Source organism: Hevea brasiliensis, chromosome 9, assembly GCF_030052815.1.
Source record: "Hevea brasiliensis isolate MT/VB/25A 57/8 chromosome 9, ASM3005281v1, whole genome shotgun sequence".
Lineage (NCBI taxonomy): Eukaryota > Viridiplantae > Streptophyta > Magnoliopsida > Malpighiales > Euphorbiaceae > Hevea > Hevea brasiliensis.
This window is the reverse complement of record NC_079501.1, coordinates 95,882,214-95,908,266: the sequence shown is the minus strand read 5'-3', so window position 1 is coordinate 95,908,266 and position 26,053 is coordinate 95,882,214. Positions and strand designations below refer to the sequence as shown.

The 26,053-nt window shown below is 34.5% G+C and overlaps 1 protein-coding gene and 1 pseudogene across 1 annotated transcript; one reads left to right on the top strand and one right to left on the bottom strand.

The window, feature by feature from the left end:
- Positions 1 to 875: 875 nt before the first annotated feature.
- On the bottom strand, positions 876 to 24,730 carry LOC110651119 (caffeic acid 3-O-methyltransferase-like; annotated as a pseudogene).
- Positions 13,714 to 15,197, top strand: LOC131183314 (uncharacterized). Its single transcript, XM_058154036.1, has 2 exons — positions 13,714 to 14,223; positions 14,991 to 15,197. Exons 1-2 carry the CDS (start codon positions 13,866 to 13,868, stop codon positions 15,071 to 15,073), a joined length of 441 nt encoding a protein of 146 aa, XP_058010019.1. The 5' UTR covers positions 13,714 to 13,865; the 3' UTR covers positions 15,074 to 15,197.
- Positions 24,731 to 26,053: the final 1,323 nt, after the last annotated feature.

Here is a 26,053-nt window from a genome sequence, read left to right as displayed (position 1 = left end):
CCACATCGACAAAGCACGGAGATGGTCTTGGGTTCAAAAAGTAATGCTTAACCCTGGAGTTCTTCCAACTATCCAGGCCATTCCACAAAAATGGAAGAACTCCCATTTTATATATCATTATTTTTTGAACCCAAGACCATCTCCGTGCTTTGTCGATGTGGGATTTGTCTAAGGGACCTTGCTCGCGTGTCCTCTTGGGCGATGGTGGGGCAAACCTCAGCGAGAACGCTGAGTCCCGAAAGGGGGGGAGAAAGGTCCCTTAGGCAAATTCCACATCAGCAAAGCACGGAGATGGTCTTGGGTTCAAAAAGTAATGATATATAAAATGGGGGAACTATTCACTAGAGGCACCTTTTGGTGGAATGGCTTGGAGAGTTGGAAGAACTCCAGGGTTAAGCGTGCTCGCTTAAGAGAAATCTTAGGATGGGTGACCTCCTGGGAAGTTTTCCATTTCACCTATGGGACAAAACCGTGAGGCTTATGACCAAAGCGGACAATTCTTCTAGTGGTTGGAGCCCAATCGTTACATCAGCCGCCACATCAGCGCCTCTAAATGCCTAATTTTGATCGGCCATAATAAATACTAAACTTTTAAATTAGGCAAAAATTGACAAAAATGACAAAGTTTTAGCTATAATTGAAAAAACACATCAAGTTTTGAATTTTTTAGAATATTAGGCCATCCGAAAATTGTTCTTATTAAAAGGGTTTTACTTGAATACCAATGTATCAAAGAGTAAAAAATAGAACACGCAATACCATTATAAATCAATAATTTTAATGCGTCAATAGGATTATATTTTTTTAAACTATAAAAAAATAATATGGAAAAAATATATAAAAAATAAAGGTGATGATATTTTTGAGACACAAGGTAATAAATTCTACAAGTAATTGATATATATTTCCTTTATTTTTGCATGATAATTAATCAGGATATAATTAACTTTTTATTATAGACAAAGCACAATCATACATATAACTCTTATTTGTTTTCTTTATTGAGAATTACGTACTGTGAAAGCCACCTTTGAAAATCTTCTCATCTCACAACTTCAAAAGTTAAAAAGCCAAAAGATAGCATTGAGAAAACTTGGCCCTTAGGCACTCTTCAAGAATTCCATCACATAGGTATTGAAGGCTTCACATGCCACTCGAAAACCTTGAAATCCAGCACCCTTGGCTAATGCCTCAAATTCCTTTTCAGTTCTTTCTTTCCCACCTGGGTTATGAACCAACATGATGCAGTCATTATGAACCACTGTCTTGGTGGCGAGGCTGCTGTCTGGGCCAACCGCAAGAATGCATTCTGCTATGATCACTTTCCCATTTGGTGGCAGCGCTCTGTAACAATTATTCAAGAATTTTAAGCAGTGCTCATCGCTCCAGTCATGGCATATCCACTGTACAAGAATCAAGAACACTTGCATTTTAGGCCACTAAAAACATCAGAAATCTTCCCACTAAAAACATCACTAGAACCAGGATAAGAGGTCTTTAAAATTCCAAACTTACCTTCATGAAAATGGCATCTCCTTTAGGAACCCTAACAAACATGTCTTAACCAACATGCTCCACGCCTACACGCAACAACAATCTCTATGTGAAAATCAAGCAGGATATTAAGAAGGGGATTGGAATTTTTGGTAGGGAATTTGTAAATACCAGGAAGGGATGGAGCATCCTCAAGTACATGGGGCAAATCAAAGTTAATGCCTTTGATTGAAGGGTATTTGGAGACGATCATGCTAAGGACAGCTCCAGTACCACCACCAACATCCACAATGGAAGAAAGGCCTTCAAAGCCTTTATAAATCTCAAGAATTTTCTTCATGATAATGGTAGAGTGATCAGACATTCCCTTATTGAAAACCTTATTAAATCTTGGATCTGTGCCATGATATTCGAATGATATCATTCCATATGCCTTGTTAAATGGAATGCCTCCTTCAAGAACTGCATCTTTCAAATGATACCTGTAATCAACAGAGCCTTGACTTACTTATCTTATTCATTAATTAGAACATGTTTAATTAATATAAATTTATCCACATCAAATTCATTTTAAAATCTGTAATTTGGAACATGTTCAATCTCTCGCTTTACTAAAATTAGAAGTTTAATTTTGATCGCAAGGGTTTTTGAGGTCGTCTGGACGAATACTAACTGAAGTGGGAAAAGTGAGGAGTTGCCACTTTAATTTTGAGGAAAATTAAAGAAAACCATTTGTAATAATAATTAAAAAAAACACTTCGAAAATAGAGATTTTAGGTTCGGGGTCCGTATATGGGTGGGGAAGGTGTTAGGCACCCCACCTCATCCCTCAACGAGGGTAAACAGATTTAATGTTATGCTCTTTCTAAATTAAAACTGATAATTAGGGGGTTAAAATGATAATGTCAATCCTTTGTCCGAATAAAAGGAATATTTAATATTTCACCATTTAGGGTTGCCCAAGAACACGAGTACATGAGACGGCACTTCAGTGGATAGTTGTTACGTAATGGATTTTGTTGGGGGTTAATTTGAATTTGGAAGTCATGGTATTTGTTGAGAATTTTAAGCAGGAGATTTCGGATAAGAACTCTCCTCTGATCTCTACATATTTTATTAAGATTTTGGCTGAGAATCGGGTAAGAACTCTCCCAATCTCTTAAAGTATTCAGTTTAAAGTTTAAGTGAAGGATCTCGGATAAGAACTCTCATCCGATCTCTACGTATTTTAAATTTTGGCTGAGGATCGGATAAGAACTCTCCCTCGATCTCTTAAAGTTTTCTGTTAAAAATTTATGTGAAGGATCTCGGATAAGAACTCTCCTCCGATCTCCACATATTTTAAATTTTGGCTGAGAATCAGGTAAGAACTATCCCCCGATCTCTTAAAGTATTCTGTTAAAAATTTAAGTGAAGGATCTCGGATAAGAACTCTCCTCTGATCTCCACATATTTATTAAGGTTTTGGCTGAGAATATGGATAAGAACTCTCCTCCGATCTTGTTGAAAATTTTAATTGAGAACTCGGGTAAAGACGCTCCCTCGATCTCTTTATGTGTTGCGTTAAAAATTAGATTGAGTTCGGGTAAGAACTCTCTCCCTGAAATGTGTTTATTGGAATGGTATTTGTAGGAGCTTCATAATTAAGGATTCAGATAAAAGGTCTCCTTTTGGAGTATTGAATATGAAGGAAACCCGTGCAAAGCTTTTCCTAGCCTACAGGACCTTATAACTAAGAGGAGGACGAAAAACTGAACTCCTTTCTCATCTTCTGCATGATTGCTTTATCTGAACTCTTTCATCCGATCTCTTTTAGTTGCTCGCTCGGGATCCTAGCTTATTTTGATTCCCGATCTATTGCCTCATCCCCTGGGCTTGTTCCGAGGCCCGACCTCATGATTTATTTATTCAACATAATCCTGTTCCCAATCCTATTCAACCCTTTTGCTATACCCCTTCTTATTCAGTCCCAAAAACTCTTGTTAAGATACTCTTACCTATACTCTTTAGAGTATTTACGAGCCACTGAGGACTCGAACATCTACTCTTGAAGGGATTGAAAACTAAATGACGATAAATGATATAAAAGAAGATACTGGGAATAACTATTGACCTAAGTAATCTATTTTGAGATGTAGTGCGACTGGATATCAAAGAAATTTTAAAGGGAAACTGGAAAAAAAATAAAATGAAGATCTTCGTCAAAATAATAGTTTAGACGCTTACCTGTAGGAAGTTGAGGAGATAAATGAGTTAACTCTGGTGTCCACAAGTCCTACAGAAGTGAAAGTTGACGGCAGAAGGACTCGAACTTGCTCAATGTAATGGGAATAGATCGGAACCAAGTTGAGCTTGGAGAGTAATGTGCTGATAATAGAGCAGTAAAAATGAAACTGAACGAAAATGGCTTCACAGAGTAATAAAAAAGCACTGAAAATGAAAATCTCAGGGTTCAAAGCTCCTATTTGTGAAAATACTTAAGAAAACTAGCTTCGAAAGTTTCTCAACACTATGAAAGCTCAGAATGGTAAGTAGCAAGACTGAATCAAATTTCAGAGTCTTTCCACTATAATCATCACCTTCTCTCTTTTTTCTTCCGTCCCCCTCTACAGTATTGCATGCAGGTATTTATAGGGAACGAGTACCTATAATGAAGGGTCATGATCTCACCAGGGGAGACGAAGGGTTCAGATTCAAAAGGACATAATCTGATGTTTAGAAATTAAAGAGAATCAAGATGGAGGGCTGGGATCCCATTCAGAATATCCGTCCTTTCTTTTTTTAATCCAACGACTCAGGGTCTTGCCTCACAAGATGGATCTGAGGGCTGGGAATAAAAAGCGTCGAACCTATTAACTGCTTTTTGATCCAAGGGCTCTGGATCCATCCTTATGATTATGATCAAGGGTGGAGATCGAGATGTATAGGACTGCCATAACTGTTTTGGCATCTGTCAGCTAGGTGGACGTTTTCTGTAGTTGAGGCATGTGGTGAGGACCTGATCACGCCTGCAACGCCTTAACTAACTCGACTCTAATAATGAAAAAAGTTGATTGAAAGTTATTTAATCTTTCTATGCTTTCCGATCTCTATTTTCTTTCGATCTCCCTACTATGACCCTCTCCTTTTTTGATCTCTCTCTTGTATCGGGTCCCTTCTCATTTCCCGATCCCTCCCATTCTAAATCTTTCCTCTTTATCTGACTTGCCTTGATCAAAGCAATTAATTCTTCAGTTACTGATGCATTCGCTTCGATTTCTGTATGCAATAAATGCCCAGGCCCTATATATATGCACCTACGGGAAATCCCCTTCACACTTCACTTTTCCTCCTTCAGTTTGTTTTCAATGCTTCATTTCTCCAATCCTAGCTTGTCTGGTGATAATTTTGATTATGGCGACCATCTTTGATCTTTTTCCGACTGTTTTCTTCGCCTTTTGCCTGATAATTTATGAGCCCGGCGATCGGAGAACTATGGAGACATCATCTAATGACAGTGAGGGAACCAGACTAATTTACTGATTAAGATCAAAAGTGATGATCGTGTCGATCTCGAGTTGATCTATCAGTACAATCGGTAGACCGATCTCGGGTTGATCTATCAGTACAATCGGTAGACCGATCTCGGATAAGAGGACTGCTAATTTCAATCTTAATGTCGGTGACCGCCTCTTGAAGTTCATTTGGCTTCCAACCACAACCACATCGGGCGTCCCGACTGTAGCTCGGTTCTGGTCGATGGCATCGGCAATGACTCCGCTCAATATCATGAGAGTCATAGTCACTCTATCTGAGCTGCACATCCATCCAATACTTGTGGCTGACTTTCTGATCAAACACATCTTTTGATTCAGTCACAAGACTAGGCTTTGACATAGGCCAGCATTCAGAGTAGAATGTAGTGCTGATTTTGAGGGATCGCCAAAAGGATATAACTCGATCTCAAAATGTAGTGCTGATTTTAAGGGATCGCCAAAAGGATATAACTCGATCTTTTGAGATCGCCCAAATGTAATCCGATCTTTGAGATCACCCAAATGTAATCTGATCTTTGAGATCGCCCAAATGTAATCCGATCTTCGAGATCGCCCAAATATAATGATCTTTGAGATCACCCAAATGTAATCTGATTTTTGAGATCGCCCAAATGTAATGATCTTCGAGATTGCCCAAATGTAATGATCTTTGAGATCACCCAAATGTAATCTGATCTTTGAGATCGCCCAAATGTAATGATCTTTGAGATCGCCCAAATGTAATGATCTTTGAGATCGCCCAAATGTAATCCGATCTTTTAGAAATGAAATGAAATTTTATTTGAATATTTTGTTTTGTTATTGAATTAGTTATTTTTTCTGATCTCTGATTAGTGTAACTGATCTGATCCCTGGGCGAATCACCATGCGGCGATCCGTGGCTTCAAAATTTATTCAATTTGATGGCCTTTGGTTAACCGCTCATTTATCCAATTTTTATTATGTTTATGGAACCTTCCCGCGACGTGTCAAGAAAGCAACCTGATTCCGCTAACCAATGCATCGCTTGGGACTTCGCGAGCATTTAATGCTCAGACGAGTATAAATAGGGAAGAGGTGAGTCAGTTATTTCCTTAAGTCATTTTAGAACTTCCCTAGCAATCTCAGCATTTTCTCTCATTTTCTCAAGTTTTCAGGTGCCGATCACACTCCGGTAAGGGTTTTGATTTCCTTTCTTGGTTAATTTCTTTTGTTTTTCTGAAAATGAGCGGTGCTGAGGGTTAGAGAGCTGCGAGCCCGCCTTCTGTCCATATTTCGTGGACCTTGGAAGAAGGTAATGCGATTGGACTAAGCGGACGTCCCAATACAGCCATCATTCCAATTACTGTTTCGCCCACCAGACTGAGGCGAGGAGCGTCTTTGAGAAGAGAAAACCTGCCAGCTGATGAGTTGCCTTCGGTCTTGAGAGAAACCAATCTCCAATCTATAAGCCAAGAGTATAATCTGCAGATCGACTCTTTTGAACTGATTAAATGCCACGGCGACCATCGGGCCGATCACTTCTTTGATGAAGGTGATCTCATCATGGTATATGAAGAACAGCTGAAGGCAGGGCTCCGTTTTCCTTTGGACGAATTTTACAAGGCCGTCCTAAAGTTCCACCATGTCTCGGTAGCTCAAGTGCATCCGAACTCCTGGCGGACTTTAGTAGCCTTCCGGGGCCTTTGCCGAGCTAAGAGACTGGAGCCCACGGCTAAAGTCTTTACCGAGCTGCATAGGCTTGCCCGAAGGAAGGATGATGAATTTTGGTTCTTTTAGGCAAACCCGAACTGCGGGCTCTTCACCGATCTCCCTTCTTCGCTGAAGAACTGGAAGAACCGGTTCTTTATATTGAGGAGCAAGATTCCAAATGGCTTTAAGGGTATCCCACGGAGTTGGCAACACCTGGTCGCTCCGATTCCGAAGAAGATCATCTTAAATAAGGACAAAGACGCCATGGTGAAAGAGTTAAAGTCTCAGGTGTCCATTCAGAAATTCTCGTGCTTAGACGCAGTTATGGCCGAATTGAAGTATTGGATGATGCGGCTGATCACCGACGAAGACTACGAGCTTTAGCTCTCTGACCTCGGTCCTGGTACAATCCATATCTCTGGCCTTTGAATCTTAGCAAACTCACTGACTTCTTTTCTGTGCAAGTATGGCAGGTGGCGACACTTCTAAGGAGAGTCGTCACTGAAAGAGGGAGGTCTCTCGAAAGGTGCAGGCGATGAAAGAGGCCACCGTTACTGCTACTTAGACTCCTCAGCATGAATTGGTAGAGGTGTCGAGCTCTCCTCCCCAACCTCAGGAGCAGGCGATCCCAGAAGTAGAGGTCATCGTTCCTCCTCCTCAGCAGATCGAACTTCCACCTCCCTCGCCTCCTCCGATCTCCTCCAATGTGGAAGGGGAGTCTTCTGATCGTACTATTAGGACACTTTCTCGGGGCGCTCAACTCCTGATCCAATCACTAGAAAGGAATCGTTCCACCCGAGGGAACCCCGGCCTAGCCAAAGTCATGGGCGCCTCTATCTGCTTCCAAGAAGATCGAAACAGATTGGCAGAGGAGAGCATCGACGATATTTTAACTCAGACAATGAGCTTGGGCTTGGAGGCTATTGCCAATCAACATGTGATCCGAGAGAAAGCCCACGCCTGAAGGAGGGAGATTCTTAAGGCAGTCCAGGATGCCTCTGCTGCACAAGCTCAACTCTCCTCTGCTAATGACTACATCGCCAGAATGGAAGATCGGATGAAGCATTACGAAGAGAGGATAGCGGAGGTGGAGCAGGAACTTGAAGACTCCCGGATTGGTCGATCTGCCAATCTCACTCATTTTGCTGAGGAACTTCGGGCGAAGGAGGAGGAGCTCCAAGCCAAGGATGAGGAACTCCAGGCCAAAGAAGAGGAAAGCACAATGAAAGAGGCTGGGCATATGTGAACGCCCATAATTAGGGGTGTGCAGTTTTCGGTTTAAACCGAAAAACTGAACCGAACCGATTAATTCGGTTCAATCGGTTCGATTTTAAAATTTAATCGGTTCGGTTCGGTTTATAATTTTAATAATTTCGGATTAATCGGTTCGGTTCGGTTATTTTCATAAAAAAATCAAAAAAATCGAACCGAACCGAAATCAAAGAAAACCGAACCGAACCTTAAGATTTTTGAGTTTTGATTTCTAATTTTTTTTGTTTTTATGTTTTTATTATTTAGATTTAATGTTAAAAATATGAAATTTTATAAATTTCGGTTTGATAGGTTTAAAACCGAACCGAACCGATATTTATCGGTTCGATTCGATTCGGTTTTCTCTTATCAATCGGTTCGGTTCGGTTTTTAAAATTTTTTATTTTCGATTTTCGGTTTTATCGGTTTGGTTCGGTTCAAAATCGAACCGACCGTTTGCACACCCCTACCCATAATGATCTCCTGGCCGAGCTGAGGAAGCGTTATCCTGAGGAGGACTTCTCCTGGATGAATCAGCTCATTCCAAAGGCCGAAGAAGAGAGTGACGAGGAGTCTGAGAGAGAGGGGGGGGGATCAGAGAGCTGATATTGTACCTAGGGAGCAGGCTGGGGGAGATCCACCTGCTGAGTAACTTGTATATATTTTGTTTTGAAATGAATAAAATCCCCTTTTTGTTCAATTTCTTAATGAGATCAGAAAACGTCCAAATTGTCTGAGTACTTAATTGATTGAACGTATTTGAACATTAAACTTAAAAGCGATTATTAATCAGAGTATAAGAGATCGGAAAAACATTACACGTAAGCATGAGATCGGACTAAGCCATGACCAAATACTGGGTAAAACTTTAGAACATTAGAATTGCAAAGACTTGACATTGACTTGAACTCTTAAGATCGGAATCGTCATTAGACCAGATAGAAACCTTAACTTTATTTTAAGGAAAATTTAGGGTCTTCAAATGAGAAGCCCAATCACATCGTTAGTCGAATGAAGTTCTACAATATTTGTGCAGAGAGATCGGAGAGTATCAGTAGGCAAGATTGGATGGTCCGGAGACCCAATATTGATTCGACCCCATTTGATAAGAGATCGGAAAATAATTAACTTAAGCGTGAGATTGGTTTGTTTCATGGTCGAGCAACCGGTGAGCTCGGAAAAGCCATTTGTGATTGAAGGACATCGGTTGAGAGCGGATAATAAAGTGAAAAGTTTAAAAGTTGCTTGACTTCGGAGGTCAGCCAAAATAGAGTGTCTACAGATCGATTAGACAAAATTTAAAAGATGAGAAATTTAAAATGACATAAATATAAATAGTGTCAAAAGATTTATAATTTTTAAATATTATTATTGTTGACCCCACAAGCTCAAAGGAGCATAGATTTTGATGATACCAAAACTCAACTAGAATCAAACTAACATTATTTTTTAAGTGTTGTGTATCTCAAAGAAAAAGGACAAAAGGATTTCATGATGGATTCGTGCTTCTGAAGAAAAGATGACATTCTAAGGATAACACAGGACGAATCAAATGAGATCAAAGAAGAAAATGTTACCTTCCAAGGCTGCATTGAAAATCATAATTGAAGGTACATATAGTATAGAAGTTAATTTTATTTTTTAGGATTACTTGTGAAAAGAATTGAGGAGTAAAAGTCAATGATACTTATTTTCAATCCCTCAAAAGATTTTCTTTTTAAATATCATTATTGGCCTAAAAAGTGTTTGACTATGATTTGGTGTAAAGTTTTATAGTTTTGAAAGTTATGCAGAAAAGTTTTCCTGGTATGCTAACTGGTTTGCTACTTATTTTAGTATGCTAACTAGTTTGCTATTTTCTCAAGTATGCTAACTGTTTCAACTCTGCACAACATCGCAGAAAACGATAAAATAACGGCTATTTTCTTGAAATTCGTATCTGTAACATTCAAATGATTTCTGCAACGGTAAAAAACGTTCCAAAGCTATAAATACACCTTCCTTTGGCCATTTTGCACTTAATGAGAGTCCCTCTACTGTTCAAAATCTTTAAAGCTTTCATTCAAAGTGCTCAAAGTGATTTATTGCTCATCATTGGCTTATTTACTCAACTCTTCTTTATAGATTCTGTTATATTGGGTGAGAGTGAGTTTTAAACACCTTATTATCATTTATGAGAGGTCATTCAAGCACCTATTGAAGCTTGGTTGTGAAAAGTGTTTGGGATAACACTTGGTAGAAGTGTGAAGCTACTTGTAAAAGCTTTGGTGAGAAATTTGTAAAGGGCTTGGTCTCTTGCCTTTAAAAGAGAAGAATAGTGGAGTGAAGACTCAAAGTGGGATCTTTGAGAGAGTGGATGTAGGCTAGTTAAAGCCGAACCACTATAAAAATTCCAGTGTTCATTTTCTTAACCTTTGCTCTTTACATTTATGCATTTTAGCTTTATGATTGATATGCTTTTGCTGATATGAAAATTGATATCATATGCTATTGATCTTGCTGCTATCTGAGAAAAACAGTTTCTTCGCTAAATCACGATATCCGATATAACTGCTTGTTGTTTAATCTGGCCGCTAGTATATCCGTATTCGCTCGTTCTTTGTGTTAAAAATCTATACAGATTACTGATATATTTACTGAATGCTAATATAGTCTGTTATATCAGTATACTGATTGCATATAGCTTAACCTTGTATCAACTTGTTAATAGAGTTATATTGTTCATATTTCGCATTAGTCAATTAAGTTGAACTTAGCTGCAATTTTCAAAGGTTTTGAGCAAGAACCGAAAATTGTTTTTAAAGTCCAATTCACCCCCCTCTTGGACATATTTTGGGACATCAATTTGGTATCAGAGCTTGTCTCTCTTGCTTGAGGATTAAACCCCTTAGAGTGATCCACACACATGGCTAGTTCATCTAGAAATTCCACTGGTATACTCCGCCTCTTAGCTGAAGGTTATTCCATCACTAGACCACCACTTTTTAATGGCACAAATTATTCCTTTTGGAAAACTAGAATGAGAAACTTTATACAATCTGTTGACATTGATGCTTGGAGAATAGTTAAAGATGGTCCTTATATTCCTTATAAAACCAGTGAAGGAAATGTACAAATTCCTAAAGCTGAAGTTGAATTTGATGATAATGATTGGAAGAAAATTTCTACAAATGCCAAGGCTATTAACATTCTTCATTGTGCTCTTGATATTAATGAGTATAATCGTGTTTCAGGATGTCAAACTGCAAAAGAGATATGGGACAAACTAGAAGTCACATATGAAGGAACTGATGTAGTAAAAGAGTCAAAGGCAAACCTCCTCATCCGTGATTATGAATTATTTGAGATGAAACCTGGTGAAACTATTGCTGAAATGAGTACCAGATTTACAGACCTTGTAAATCTACTTAAAGCTCTTGGAAAGAGATTTGAAGAACAAGAACTTGTAAAGAAAATTTTGAGGTCTCTTCCAAAGACATGGGAAGCAAAAACTACTGTTTTTCAAGAGACCTAGGATTTGATAAAATAAACCTATGTTTAGTTAATTGGTTCTCTCATTGCTCATGAGTTGTTTTATAAGAAAGATGATAATTTAGGTGATCAAAAGAAAAGAAAGGCATAGCTTTCATATCCAAAAAGTAGATGAGAAAAAGAAAATGTTGCTCTTAAAGCTAGTTCAAGTGATGATTCAAGTGCTTCAAGTGATGATGATGAAGATATGGCTATGATAGTCAAAAGATTCAAAAGAGCATTTAGAAAAGGTGGAAGCAAATACAAGAAGTTCACAAAGAAATATGCTCCAAAGACTCCAAATCATTCAAGTGAAATAGTTTGTTATGAGTGTAACAAACCAGGCCACATTAAGCCAAAATGTCCTACTTTGAAGAAGAAAAATAAGTTTAGAAAGGACAAAAGCAAAAAGGCAATGGCGGCAACATGGAGTGATAGTGACTCTTCATCAAATGATGAAACAAGTGACAAAGAGGCTGCAAACACTTGTATGATGGCAATTGAAGAAAAAGGTGAAAGCTAACACATCGAAGATAGTGAAAATGAGGTAAATCTTGAACTTTCTAATGTTGATGAATTAGAACTTGCATTTGTGAAGACATATGATAAATATAGAACTTTTAAAAAGAAATGCAAAATTTTAGTTCATGAAAATTGTGCTTTAAGATCAGAAAATATTTCATTAAGTATGGTTTCAAAGGAAAATGAATTTTATAAATCTCAAATGAAATTATTTAAGGAAGTTAATGATGAGCTTCAAAGATCAAAAGAAGTGTGTGAACAACTTCTTGAGAATACCTGACTTCTTGAAGAAAAAGTTGAATCTTTGACAAGAGATTTATCTAAATTTACAAAAGGTAAAGAAACACTTGATATATTTCTTGGGAATCAAAGATCCACAAATGAAAAATCTGGAATTGGATATGATGGATTTATGAAGTATGAAAAATACAAACAATTTTTTGTTAAAGCTACATCCTTTTCTCAACCGAGTATTACATGCTTTTATTGTAATCATAGAGGTCATATGATTAATGCTTGTCCTATTAGGAAAGGAACCTTTAAGGCAAAGAAAGTATGGGTGCCTAAAGAAACCCTACCTAATGTTACTAACATTCAAGGACCCAAAGTTGCTTGGGTACCTAAGAAACGATTAATCGATTTCAGTGTCCGCTAAGGAGTATCTTTGGAAACAGAACATTAGTACATTGATAGTGGCTGCTCTAGGCACATGACAGGAAATAAAGGCAAGTTTTCCTCTCTTACCTTGAAAGAATAAGGTTATGTGAAATTTGGTGATAAAAGCAAAGCTAAAATTGTTGGATGTGGAACTATTGGTAGAAATCCTTGCATTGAAAATGTTGCATTAGTTCAAGGATTAAAGTATAATCTTTTAAGTGTTAGTCAACTATGTGATAATGGTTTCAAAGTCATTTTTACTTCTACACATTGTGAAATTCATGGAAATAATGTTATGTTTGCTGGTGTTAGAATAGATAATATTTACTTACTTGATTTAACAAGTCTTGAAGAAAATTGTGAAACATGTTTTATGACTTCAGATGATAGTGCATGGTTATGGCATAGAAAATTAGGACATGCTAGCATGAGTACACTTGCTAAACTTTCTAGAAGGAACCTTGTTAGAGGACTTCCAAAGCTAAGATTTGAAAAAGAATTTCAATGCAAAGCTTGTGCACTTGGTAAGCATACAAAATCATCTTTTAAATCAAAAAATGTTGTAACTACGTCTAGACCATTGGAATTATTACATCTTGATCTTTTTGGTCCAATCACACCTAGAAGTCTAGGAGGCAAGGCTTATGCATTTGTAATTGTTGATGATTTTTCAAGATTCACATGGACTTTCTTTCTTGCTCATAAAGATGAAACCTTTGATATATTTGAAGCTTTTTGCAAAAGAACTCAAAATGAAAAAGGATATTGCATTACATCCTTGAGGAGTGATCATGGAAAAGAATTTGAAAATAAATTGTTTGAAAATTTCTGCTCTCAAAATGGTATTTATCATACATTCTTAGCTCCTAGAACTCCACAACAAAATGGAGTTGTTGAAAGGAAAAACAGATCTTTGCAAGAAATGGCAAGAACAATGCTGAATGAAAACAGTTTACCAAAATATTTACTCAAGCTGTAAATACAGCATGCTACATTTTGAACAGAGTCTCCATTAGAGCTATTTTAAAGAAAACTCCTTATGAACTATGGAAAGGAAGAAAACCCAATATTGCATATTTTCATGTCTTTGGTTGCAAATGTTACATTTTGAATAACAAAGACAGCAATCTCAAGAAATTTGATGCTAAATCTTGTGAAGGAATATTTCTAGGCTATTCAACAAATAGCAAAGCATATAGGATCTTCAATAGAAAAACATTGACCATGGAAGAATCAATGCATATACTTTTTGATGATGCTAACACTTCCTTGCAAAGGAAAGATTCTTGTGATGATGAAATTGAGCAGATTCTAAACTCAAAGAGTTCGAACAATGATGAGCTTGAATCAAAAGAACCAGTGGAGGATGATCAAAATGACAAAGAAGAAGAACTCCCTTGCTCCACAAATATTGAAATTCAAGATGACTCCCAACCAAATGTGGAAGAACTACAAATTGAGGAACCTCAACATCAAGATATTCCACAAGAATGGAGGTACCATAGAAATCATTCCAAAGATGACATTCTTGATAGTCCATCACAAAGAATGATGACAAGAGCTCAACTTAGAAGATATTTTGGTAATGTTGCTTTTGTTTCTCAATTTGAACCCAAAACATATGATGATGCTCAAAATGATGAAAATTGGCTTTTTGCTATGCAAGAGGAATTAAATCAATTTGAAAGAAACAAAGTTTGGACACTTGTTCCTAAACCTAAAAAGCATTCTGTTATTGGAACTAAATGGGTATTTAGGAATAAGATGGATGAAAAAGGACATGTAGTTAGAAATAAAGCTAGACTAGTAGCTCAAGGATACAACCAAGAGGAAGGTATTGATTTTGATGAAACCTTTGCTCTGGTTGCTAGAATTGAAGCTATTAGAATGTTGTGTGCATTTGCATGTTTTAAGAATTTCATGCTTTATCAAATGGATATTAAAAGTGCATTTTTAAATGGATATATTGATGAAGAAGTTTATGTAGCTCAACCTCCTGGTTTTGAAGACCCTCACTTTCCAAATCATGTTTACAAGCTTACTAAAGCTCTCTATGGTTTAAAGCAAGCTCCTAGAGCATGGTATGAGAGACTTAGTAAATTTTTGCTTCAAAATGATTTTAAAAGAGGAAAAGTGGATACTACTCTTTTCATTAAGAAAATTGGAAAAGACATGCTTATTGTGCAAATTTATGTAGATGATATTATTTTTGGTGCTACTAACCATTCTCTTTGTAAGAAATTTTCCAACATGATGAAAAGTGAATTTGAAATGAGTATGATGGGTGAACTTACCTTCTTTCTTGGATTGCAAATTAAGCAAATGAAGGATGGAATTTTTATAAATCAGTCCAAGTACATAAAGGATATGCTAAAGAAGTTCAAAATGGAGGATATGAAAAGTGTTGGAACTCCCATGAGCTCAACAATTAAATTGGAGAAAGATGAAAAAGGTAAAGAGGTAGATAACAAATTTTATAGAGGTATGATTGGTTCTTTACTCTACTTGACAGCATCTAGACCAGATATTCATTTTAGTGTATGTTTATGTGCAAGATTTCAGTCATGTCCAAAAAAATCTCATCTTGTAGCAGTTAAGAGAATTTTTAAGTACCTCATTGGCACTCACAACATTGGCTTGTGGTATCCAAAATGTGAATCATTTGATCTTATTGGTTATAGTGATTCAGATTTTGCTGGTAGTAGATTAGACAGAAAAAGCACTTCTGGAACTTGTCAATTTCTAGGTCATGTATTAGTTTCATGGCACAGTAAAAAGCAAACTTCATTGCACTTTCATCTGCAGGTTGAATATATTGCAGCTGGAAGCTGTGTTGCACAGATTTTGTGGATGAAACAACAGCTTGAAGACTTTGAAATTAAATTTGATCACATTCCCATAAGATGTGATAATACTAGTGCTATAAACCTATCAAAAAATCTTGTTCAACACTCTAGAAGCAAGCATATTGAAATTAGACATCATTTTATTAGGGATCATGTTCAAAATGGTGATATTCAAATCGAATTTGTCCCTTCTGAAAAACAGCTTGCTGACATTTTTACAAAGCCACTTAATGAGGAAATTTTCTGCAAAATAAGAAGAGAACTTGGTATGATTGATGCTTTTGATTAAGTTTTGATGCATTCTCATGTTTCTATATGAAAATGAAGTGATATATGTTGGTTTGTAGTGTTAAAGATGCATTCTGATATTTTTGGTGCAATTTGAAAAATTCTGGATCATATCAGATATGAACAGTAATCTGCAGAATTTGATCTTAGTGGCATACTAATTCGTTTGCTAATTTTCTTGTTTGCTAAATGCTTTACCACTGCTCCTACTTTTTCGTTGAAAAACTGGAAGTCAGGTCTGATTGCACTAAAACTCTGAAATTATTTTTTTTCGAGCGCCTATTCTGCATGTTTAAAGCCCATATTACTTAAATACCCCTCTACTTAGAGTATTGCATCTTTATGTATTTAAGGGCAAAATGGACTTTTAACACATTAATTTGCGCGGGATTCAATTTTTTTTCTGAACCATCAATCTTCTCGCCGTCTCTCCTCTGCTACACGCTACCTATTCTCTGCAAAAACCTACAGTTATGTCTTTTCAGTTTTAAAATTCAAAACTCCTCTTTCCGTCGCTTCGTATCTCAGAACCCGAACGGCTGCATTTCTCTCTCCACTTGCAAACCCATTTCGGTCGCACCATTCCAAGCCATCGTCTCCCTTCATCATTTTTAAATACTTCCGAAACCTATTGGCAGTGAATCGATTAAATCGATTGTTTGCAGATAGAAAACCCCCAAAATTTTTCGTTTCTGTTATTTCTTTGAATCTGCCGAAAGAAATCATTTGCTGTTGGATATTTTTCTTTTGCCTAAGTCGATTCGCACTCTCTGTTTCAGTATATTCCAGGTATAAAATCTAAAACTTTAATGAAATCGTGTTTTACATTCTATCTATGCCTGTTTTATTTGCTTTCGCAATGTGCTGATATTTTTTTTGATTTGATCTCGCTTGTTTGTTCTGTTTTAGCGCTCAGTTGTTAATTTTTTGGGCATTAACATTTCGTAAAATGTGGAATATAATAATAAATTGATTGCCATGGATTCGTAAGAACCCAAATATCTCTTGCTGTCTGTTCTAATTTTTTTTGCCATTGCGCTCTGTTGTGCTAAATGAATGATGATATGCTTCGATTGATTATATATATAAATATATATCGGCTGCTCACATCGCTGAATTTATAATCTCAGTCCTCACTGTCCTTACGGCCTATTTTGCTTCTGAGATTGGTTATGGCGCGAGACAAAGGAAAAGGGAAAGCCAAAATCCCTACATATTCATCATCGAACTCAACTAACGCAAGTGTTCGTGCGTCACCTCCTCCACAAAAAGATGCTCCTCTGGTAATTGGCAAACCAAAAGAAACACCCAAGAAAAGAACCAGTGAGCTAGTTCAAGAAAAGGGAACCAAAAAGAAAAAGACTTCAAAAGCTCCAGTTGTACATATGGAGAGGGCTATTCATGAGCCAAGGTATATTCACTGGCCTGCTTTTGTTGAAGTTTCTGTTCCTTTGCAATCCTTGTTTGAGTATCAAAAATGGGATAAACTGTGTTCTGACACTGAAGGAGTGTATGTGGATTTAGTTCAAGAATTCTATAAAAATTTGAGGGTTGATGATTCTGACAAAGATGAGTCTTTTAAGGTGAAAATGAAAGGGAAAATCTATGAAGTGACAGTTGCTAGATTAGCTAAAGCCCTAGGAATTCCAAACAGTGGGAATAAAATCTGCTCCCACAAAGATGTTTTTGCTGTTGGTGGATTTAACAAAAGAGATTTTGAGGGTGAAGTGTTTAAAGGGGAAGTGAAGGATAAAACTAGCATTACTCATGCACATCAACACATTAAAATTCTTCATAGTTTTATCATTTATGTGTTGAATCCTAGAACTGGCAGTCCCAACTATCTGAGTACCCTTGATCTCTGCATAATTTGGCATATAGTGAACCAAATTGAATTTAATCTTGCCTATTTTATGCTGAAGCAAATCATGAAATGGAAGCCACCTTACAAGCTACCTTATGCCCATCTTCTTAATGGTCTGTTTAGAGACTTTGGGATACCTTTGGAAACCGAGAAACTTAGGACCAATATGATCCCAATCACAAGTTTGCAAAAAGATGATGATGGTAGAAAGCTTAGATTTGAACAAGGTGCTAGTTCCAAAGATAGTGCAAGTGACACTATTAATGTTGAAGGTATTTTGGAGAAAGTAAACAACTTGAGAGAATTTGTTGAAATGGAACTTGGAGAGCTACAGAAATTTAGAAGTTTTCAAACTGTTCTTATGAATGCTCTTGATTCTAAAGTTGATGGGACTTTAATGTTAATGTACAAGATTGTGGAAGAATTGTTTAAAATCAAAGTTCATTTGGGTATTTCAACCACTGAGGCTGGAGAAACCAGTAAGGCTGCTACTGGTTCTGTTCCTCAAGCCGAGAAAGAAAAAGAAAAGGAGGAAGAGAAAGAAAAAGAGGAAGAAGAAGAAACAGAAGAGGAAGAAGAAGAAACAGAAGAGGAAGAAGAAGAAAGAAACAGAAGAAGAGGAAGAGAAAGAAACAGAAGAAGAAGAAAAGGAAGAAGAGGAAGAAGAGGAAGAAGCTGAAGCAGAAAAAGATGACAATGATTCTGATGATGAGAATGGAAATGGAGGCAGCAAAGATGGTAGTGGGAAGGATATGAGTGACTCAGAGTCTGAGGCAGAACCAGAGACCCCTACTCCTGCTGCTCCTGGAAAAGGAAAGGGAAAAACAGCTCCAAAGGAAAAAAGCAGTAAGCAAAAAGAGGAAACTGGTAAATCCTCTGGCAAAAAGGCTAAAACTGGCAAAAAGTCTACAATGAAGTGCGTACTATCACTGAATCGAGTTAACACCGGGCCTATTATTCCCTTGACACTGTGAACCGAATTGGTCTGCAATTCTTCAAACCTTGAGTGACAAACCTGTCAAGCCCAAAAAGCTGAAAATGGCTGCTCCAAAACCAATCAGAAGAAGCTCTAGGCTGAAAGGATAAACTGAATTCTGATTGAATTTTGTCTAACAGTCTGTCTGTTAGTTTGCTACTTAGTTTGCTACTTTTGGTTTTTCTGAACTTTAAATTAGTCTGCTATATCAGTTACTGTTTTGACTGTTTATTCACTGCACTTAAACTGAATTTTGATTTATTCACATGTGCATGCTTTCTCCCATATTCTTTTGATGCTGACAAAAAGGGGGAGAAAAGTAATGAATGGTAATCTTGATATGTGACATAGGTTGTGATTACTTATGGATACTTATGGATGATATAGTTTGTGCATATTGTTGATATAACTTGTGAATGTGATTACTTGTGGATAATATAGTTTGTGCATATTGTTGATATAACTTGTGAATGATATACAGTTTGCATATTGTACATATTTAGTTAGTATTTTAGTCACACTTGACTCCTTAAGAAAATGCTTATGAATATTTCATTGAAATTATTAAGGGGGAGTTATTTGTGATTAATTGTTGGTATAAGCACATACATAGGGGGAGTTATTCTCTCATATACATTCATACACATACTCACACTTATCAATATTTACATGGTGATTCAATTGAGTTTTGTCATCATCAAAAAGGGGGAGATTGTTGACCCCACAAGCTCAAAGGAGCATAGATTTTGATGATACCAAAACTCAACTAGAATCAAACTAACATTGTTTTTTAAGTGTTGTGTATCTCAAAGAAAAAGGACAAAAGGATTTCATGATGGATTCGTGCTTCTGAAGAAAAGATGACATTCTAAGGATAACACAGGACGAATCAAAGGAGATCAAAGAAGAAAATGTTACCTTCCAAGGCTGCATTGAAAATCATAATTGAAGGTACATATAGTATAGAAGTTAATTTTATTTTTTAGGATTACTTGTGAAAAGAATTGAGGAGTAAAAGTCAATGATACTTATTTTCAATCCCTCAAAAGATTTTCTTTTTAAATATCATTATTGGCCTAAAAAGTGTTTGACTATGATTTGGTGTAAAGTTTTATAGTTTTGAAAGTTATGCAGAAAAGTTTTCCTGGTATGCTAACTGGTTTGCTACTTATTTTAGTATGCTAACTAGTTTGCTATTTTCTCAAGTATGCTAACTGTTTCAACTCTGCACAACATCGCAGAAAACGACAAAATAACGGCTATTTTCTTGAAATTCGTATCTGTAACGTTCAAATGATTTCTGTAACGGTAAAAAACGTTCCAAAGCTATAAATACACCTTCCTTTGGCCATTTTGCACTTAATGAAAGTCCATCTACTGTTCAAAATCTTTAAAGCTTTCATTCGAAGTGCTCAAAGTGATTTATTGCTCATCATTGGCTTATTTACTCAACTCTTCTTTATAGATTCTGTTGTATTGGGTGAGAGTGAGTTTTAAACACCTTATTATCATTTATGAGAGGTCATTCAAGCACCTATTGAAGCTTGGTTGTGAAAAGTGTTTGGGATAACACTTGGTAGAAGTGTGAAGCTACTTGTAAAAGCTTTGGTGAGAAATTTGTAAAGGGCTTGGTCTCTTGCCTTTAAAAGAGAAGAATAGTGGAGTGAAGACTCAAAGTGGGATCTTTGAGAGAGTGGATGCAGGCTAGTTAAAGTCGAACCACTATAAAAATTTCAGTGTTCATTTTCTTAACCTTTGCTCTTTACATTTATGCATTTTAGCTTTATGATTGATATGCTTTTGCTGATATGAAAATTGATATCATATGCTGTTGATCTTGCTGCTATCTAAGAAAAACAGTTTACTGCTAAATCTGCTGATATCTGATATAATCTGCTTGTTGTTTAATCTGCTGTCAGTTAGTATATCTGGTATTCTGTTCTGGTTGCTGTGTTAAAAATCTATCCAGATTACTGATATATTTACTGAATGCTAATATAGTCTGTTATATCAGTATACTGATTGCATATAGCTTAACCTTGAATCAACTTGTTAATAGAGTTATATTGTTCATATTTCACATTAGTCAATTAAGTTGAACTTAGCTGCAATTTTCAAAGGTTTTGAGCAAGAATCGAAAATTGTTTTTAAAGTCTAATTCACCCCCCTCTTGGACATATTTTGGGACATCAATTATGAAATTAGTTTTAAACAAAATTATACAGCAAAAAAATTAGTTTGAAATTAGGATTTATTGTTGTTATAGATAAAATTAAATAAATATACAAAAATTAATCAAAATTAAAATGTGACATCCCTAAATAGGGTACCCTATCCACATCCCTAATTTCATTTGATATTGGTAATAATAATAAAATTATAATAATCATATTTTCGTATAATTACTATCATAAAAATGATACCTGTGACATGCAAAAACTTTAAAAAAATTTAAAAACTTATAAATAGATTTTGTTTGTTGAAGTAAAAAAAGGCACAAAAATGTAGTAAAGAAAGAAAAAGAATATCATATTGTACGTCAAAGTTAATTAGGTCTAGGTCATATTGAAAAGAAAAAAAGAGTGTTTAACTGCAGACTTATTCGTTACTAATTTTTTTAACAAATTTATAATACATAAAATATTTGTCATTGAATAAAATTAGAATTTCATATCTAATGATTTAAATACAAATTTTTTTATTTAATTAAATAGTTAATTTTTAATAATAATTTTATAATTATGTTAATTAAGTAGTTAATTTTTTAATTGTAATTTAATAATTTAATGTTATAAAATTATAAATATTTAGAACAATTAAAAAAATAAATTAATGAAAGTGAAATTTGATGTTTAATTTTTTATTAATTTCATTATAATAGATTAAATAATTTTTAATAAATTAATAATATTTATAGAATTAGGAATATAGGATTATAATAGGATTTTTTGTGTAAGTAGAATTACTATTAAAATAATATTAAAATTTTAATTTATATTAATTATAGTAATATTAAAATTGAAATTATTTATAGTTTTAAGGATGCATAAGTTGCCTCTAAATATTATTAGTGACGAATTGAGTAGAATAGTTTCTTCTTATTCAAAGTATTAGTGACAGGTAGGCTATCGTTAAAATTATTAGCGACAAGTTTATATAAAATAGCTTTTCGTTACTAAAAGTATTAGCGATAAATATAACGTCGTTAAAGGTAATTAGTGATATATTTATTTAAATTAGCAACAAAAATTTGCAGCTAATGTATATTATTAGTGATAAATACATATAGCTATCGCTATAGATACATTTTTATTGATATTTTCATAAATAATATAAATTATGAAATATATTTTTTACAAAACCAATATTTCCCTTTCTATATTTATATATAGTATAAAAATATAATATATTAAAAAAATATTCATTTTGATTTTTCATCTTCCTGTACATATCTGGGTGATCTGCAATCTCCCTGATAGCCGGTGGCTTCTTCCACGGCGGCGATAGCAATAATCTAAAGCTTTCTCTGTGAGCCTTGGGGTTGCGGATTTTCTACCCGTTTTAGTCCTAGGTCTTTTGGTTATTGGGCTTTTGGCCTCTTTTTATCTTGGCCTAGGGTTGGTAGTGTAACCAGAGTCTTCGATTAAATGAGTTTTAGGCCTGGAGTCTTGTGGTTGTTTTCGATGAATGATTTTCCTATGATTTTTATGAAAAAAAAAATTAAATAAAACTTTATTGAAATGAACACGTAGATTTTAAAAAAAAAAAATTAAATGAACATGTAGAGACTCGACAAGGTATGATTTTTAAAAATATATGTGTGGCTCTTAATTATATTTTGAGTGAAATGGTGGCTCTCTTGTGCCTGAGTTCTTACCTTTCATTATCATATTCAATATATTAAGAAAATGAATCGAATCTAATTCAATTTTAAAAATTAGCTAAGGGAGTAAGAGTGTCAAAGACTTTATAACGGACACATATTTCTATTCCAAATTAATATGAGATATTAATACATCCTCTAACTCATAAATCAAACAATTAGAGCGGAAACCGAAACATTAATTTGAGAGACTCTAATATCATTTTAAAATAATAAACCGAACCTAACTCAAATTCAAAAGCTAACTCAAGAGAGAAAAAGTATCTAAAACCTTATCAACGACGCATTACCCATATTTCAAATCAATGTGAAATATTAATATAGTCCCCATCAATTTGGATCTATATCCACCATCTTTTTTTAGTGATTAAAATATTATTATTTTTATTATTATTATTATTGCAAATAAAAAAAAATGATTTTAACTTAAAATTTGATGGAGTCATTTAAAATGGATTTCAATTCAGTTTAAAACGATTCTAATTAAGAATTGGAATTGACTTTCAAGGAAAAAATATTTTAAATGTTAAAAACACAATTTGAAAAATAGTTTAACTATTTTTATACTTAAGTTATATTAAATTTAATTTACAATTACATTTTAATATCATTTAATTAAAATATTTGGAAATATATCTTTTATAAATACTCTAACAATAATATCAAAATAGTCCTATAAAACAACTATTTTTTTTTTCTCTTCTTTCAAGTTCTCATTGCATTTTCAACTTCTATTTATCCAAACCCTGAAAAATTTTTTCATTTTGAAACAAATTCTTAAGTTGTTGTTTTTATGGTAATTAGGTCTGTTCGACAATATAAACTAACGATTATGTAGTAACAATTAGTTATTTTAATAGTTGTAGCTATTTTACTAACTGTTAACCGTTAGTAATTAATTATTTATATAATAATTTAAAATAAAAATATTTAATAAAAATATTAATTAATTTAGAAATTAAATATGAAAATAATAATATTATTTTTTTAACTCTAATTAAAATACTATAAGAAGTAATGTTTATCCTAAATATTTATATTATTAAATAATCTAAATAAAAGAGATAATATTTTAATTTAATTTATCGATAAAAAGTGTTTGAACAGAAACTATAAGAAGGTGACGAAACCAACCAACTGCTAGATTCTTTGTTGTACACGCAAGTCGCAATGAGTTAAAAAAAAAGAATACCAATCATTCTAGGCATGGTAAGCCTTTTCCCATTACTCATCCACCGGTTTGTCTCTTAATTTTCTAGTTTCACATGGAGCTTCTTTTAACTAAGTACCAAATTCTCATATAAACTATTATAATAAAAATAATTAAAAAAAAAAAATCCCATGTTAGACATTCAAAAGGTTGTGGATTTCTTGAAATTAAATTTCATTCTAAGTACCCATTTTATATTTGGTTCTAAAATAAGTTGAGAATTAAGAACTCAATTAAACAAAGAGTCAAGAGAGTTGCAGAGAAAGATTACCAGCTTTCCATGAGGACTTTATCCTGGTTCATGAGACAAAGAGCGGCAAAAGACACACCATCTTCATTCTTGGTCAAGAATTTGCAAACAGGAGCAAGACCATAAAGCCTCTCAACTTTGCCATCAGGAAGGTTTCTCAGAGAATAAGTAAGAATGGAGTAGCTGGCCAAGAGTCGCAAGATACGGTCCAACATCACCGGCGCATCTGGGTTCGTGGTGGGTAGCTGAGAAGCGATGTCGGACGGCGACAGGAACGCACCAGGACCTGCTTTAGCCATGATTTCAAGTAGGTCGAGCTCAATGGCAGATTTCAGCACCATGGGTAGCACTGATGCGCTAGCTAGTTGCATAGCAAACAGATTTGCTTCTTCATCTGATACCTGAGTAGGAGTCATCTGAGTTTCGCTGGTTGAATCCATTCTTATTGATTCCTCTTTACCTTTTTCAAGACTGGAGATCGAGTGAATTAATTATAATATAATAAGGTTGAAGAAGGAAGGTGTATGGGTTTCAAGAAGCATGGCCGTAAAGTTGTTATATTTACATGGATTTGCTCAACCACATCTGAAGCTTTCCCTATGAAAACAGTGCCCAGAGCCCAACAAAGAATGGAAGCCCAACTCCAAAATTGAAAAGAATATGAGAATTTTCAAATTGTCTGTGGGTAGCAATCAAAATTCCATTTTTTATCTACACCAAAAATCTGTCTCTACTACTGATTTTTGTAAGGAAAATTTACAATTGTGTTCCTAAGTTTTACTTTATATTTCACTATAATTCTTTGATCTTGAGAAATTAATTATTTAATTTTAAAATTTTATATTATATTATATTTTAATTATTAAATTTTAAAAATGACTTATTTAATCTCTTTAATTTTAATATATATAAGAATTTAGTTTTTATAATTTTATTATAATGAATTAAATTATTTCATATATTAAAATTACAGAGACTAAAATATAATATTATGTAAAATTTTTAAAAATTTAAAAATTAAAATATAATATAATATAAAATTTAAAGACTAAATAATTAATTTTTTAAAATTTAATAATTAAAATATAATATAAAATAAAACACAAAGAGGAAATTACAAATTTTGAGCTGTCATTCCTCTCAAATGTTTCCTGTTACAAAAACAACATATGATTGCTCTCCTGAATGCATGAAAGCATGTAAAATCCTGAGATTAGCATTTTGATCAATAAAAATAAAGTTTAAATAATCACAAAATTCAAGAGCCACACAAACCTATTCTTCAAATTTATCCGAGAAAAGGCTTCCATGACTCGCAAGCATCGAAACTAACAATTATCAATAAATAACGAGTACCTCCAACGATTTGAGGAAGTAATCGCGAACGAGAGAGCCAAGGCCATGCTTGCAGAGCGAGTGCGCATGAGACACGAACTCCGGCTTTACGGAGATATCACCAGCGCCGTTAAGAAGAGCTGTAGTAGGGGCACAGAATCCGGCGTAGTCCTCGATAATTTCATGGATCGAATCGTCGCTTAGCGTGTCCAAAATCCCTATATTACATATTGAAGGAGCTAATTCCTCCATTTCCTCTCAAGGTCACTGCTTTGAAAACGCAAGAGAGCTCGAGTGAGCTGAGTGAGGGAGGGAAAACAAAATTTATATTAAAATTTATAAATTAGATTATTATTTTTAACTGCAATTTAAATTCGATTAGTTTTAAATATTTTAATTAATTAATAATTTATATAAAAATATTTTTATAGATAATTTATATTTTAAAATTTTAATAATTAATAAAATATTTAAATTTTATTTATTTAAAAATATTATATTAAAAACTTTATTTGCTTTTAATAAATTCATATTTATTTTTTCAATCATGGATCTGCTTTACTTTTCTTATTTTTTCAACTATTTTATTTTTCCTGTATAAATATTATTACAATCAATGGTGCAAATTGCTAGCAACGAGTCGAATTTAGTATATAATCAAATTTAAAATAAATTTAAATTTAAAAAATAATGTCCGTAACGGATTCAGGTTGAGTTTAGGTTTTACGTCATATAAATATTTAATTAAATATAAAATATA

Coding starts and splice junctions, on each gene's coding strand:
- LOC131183314 (XM_058154036.1), top strand. CDS start 13,866: ATGGAAGAATCAATGCATATACTTTTTGATGATGCTAACACTTCCTTG. Junction 14,224..14,990: donor TCAACTTAGAAGATATTTTG/GTAATGTTGCTT, acceptor TTTATAAATCAG/TCCAAGTACATAAAGGATAT.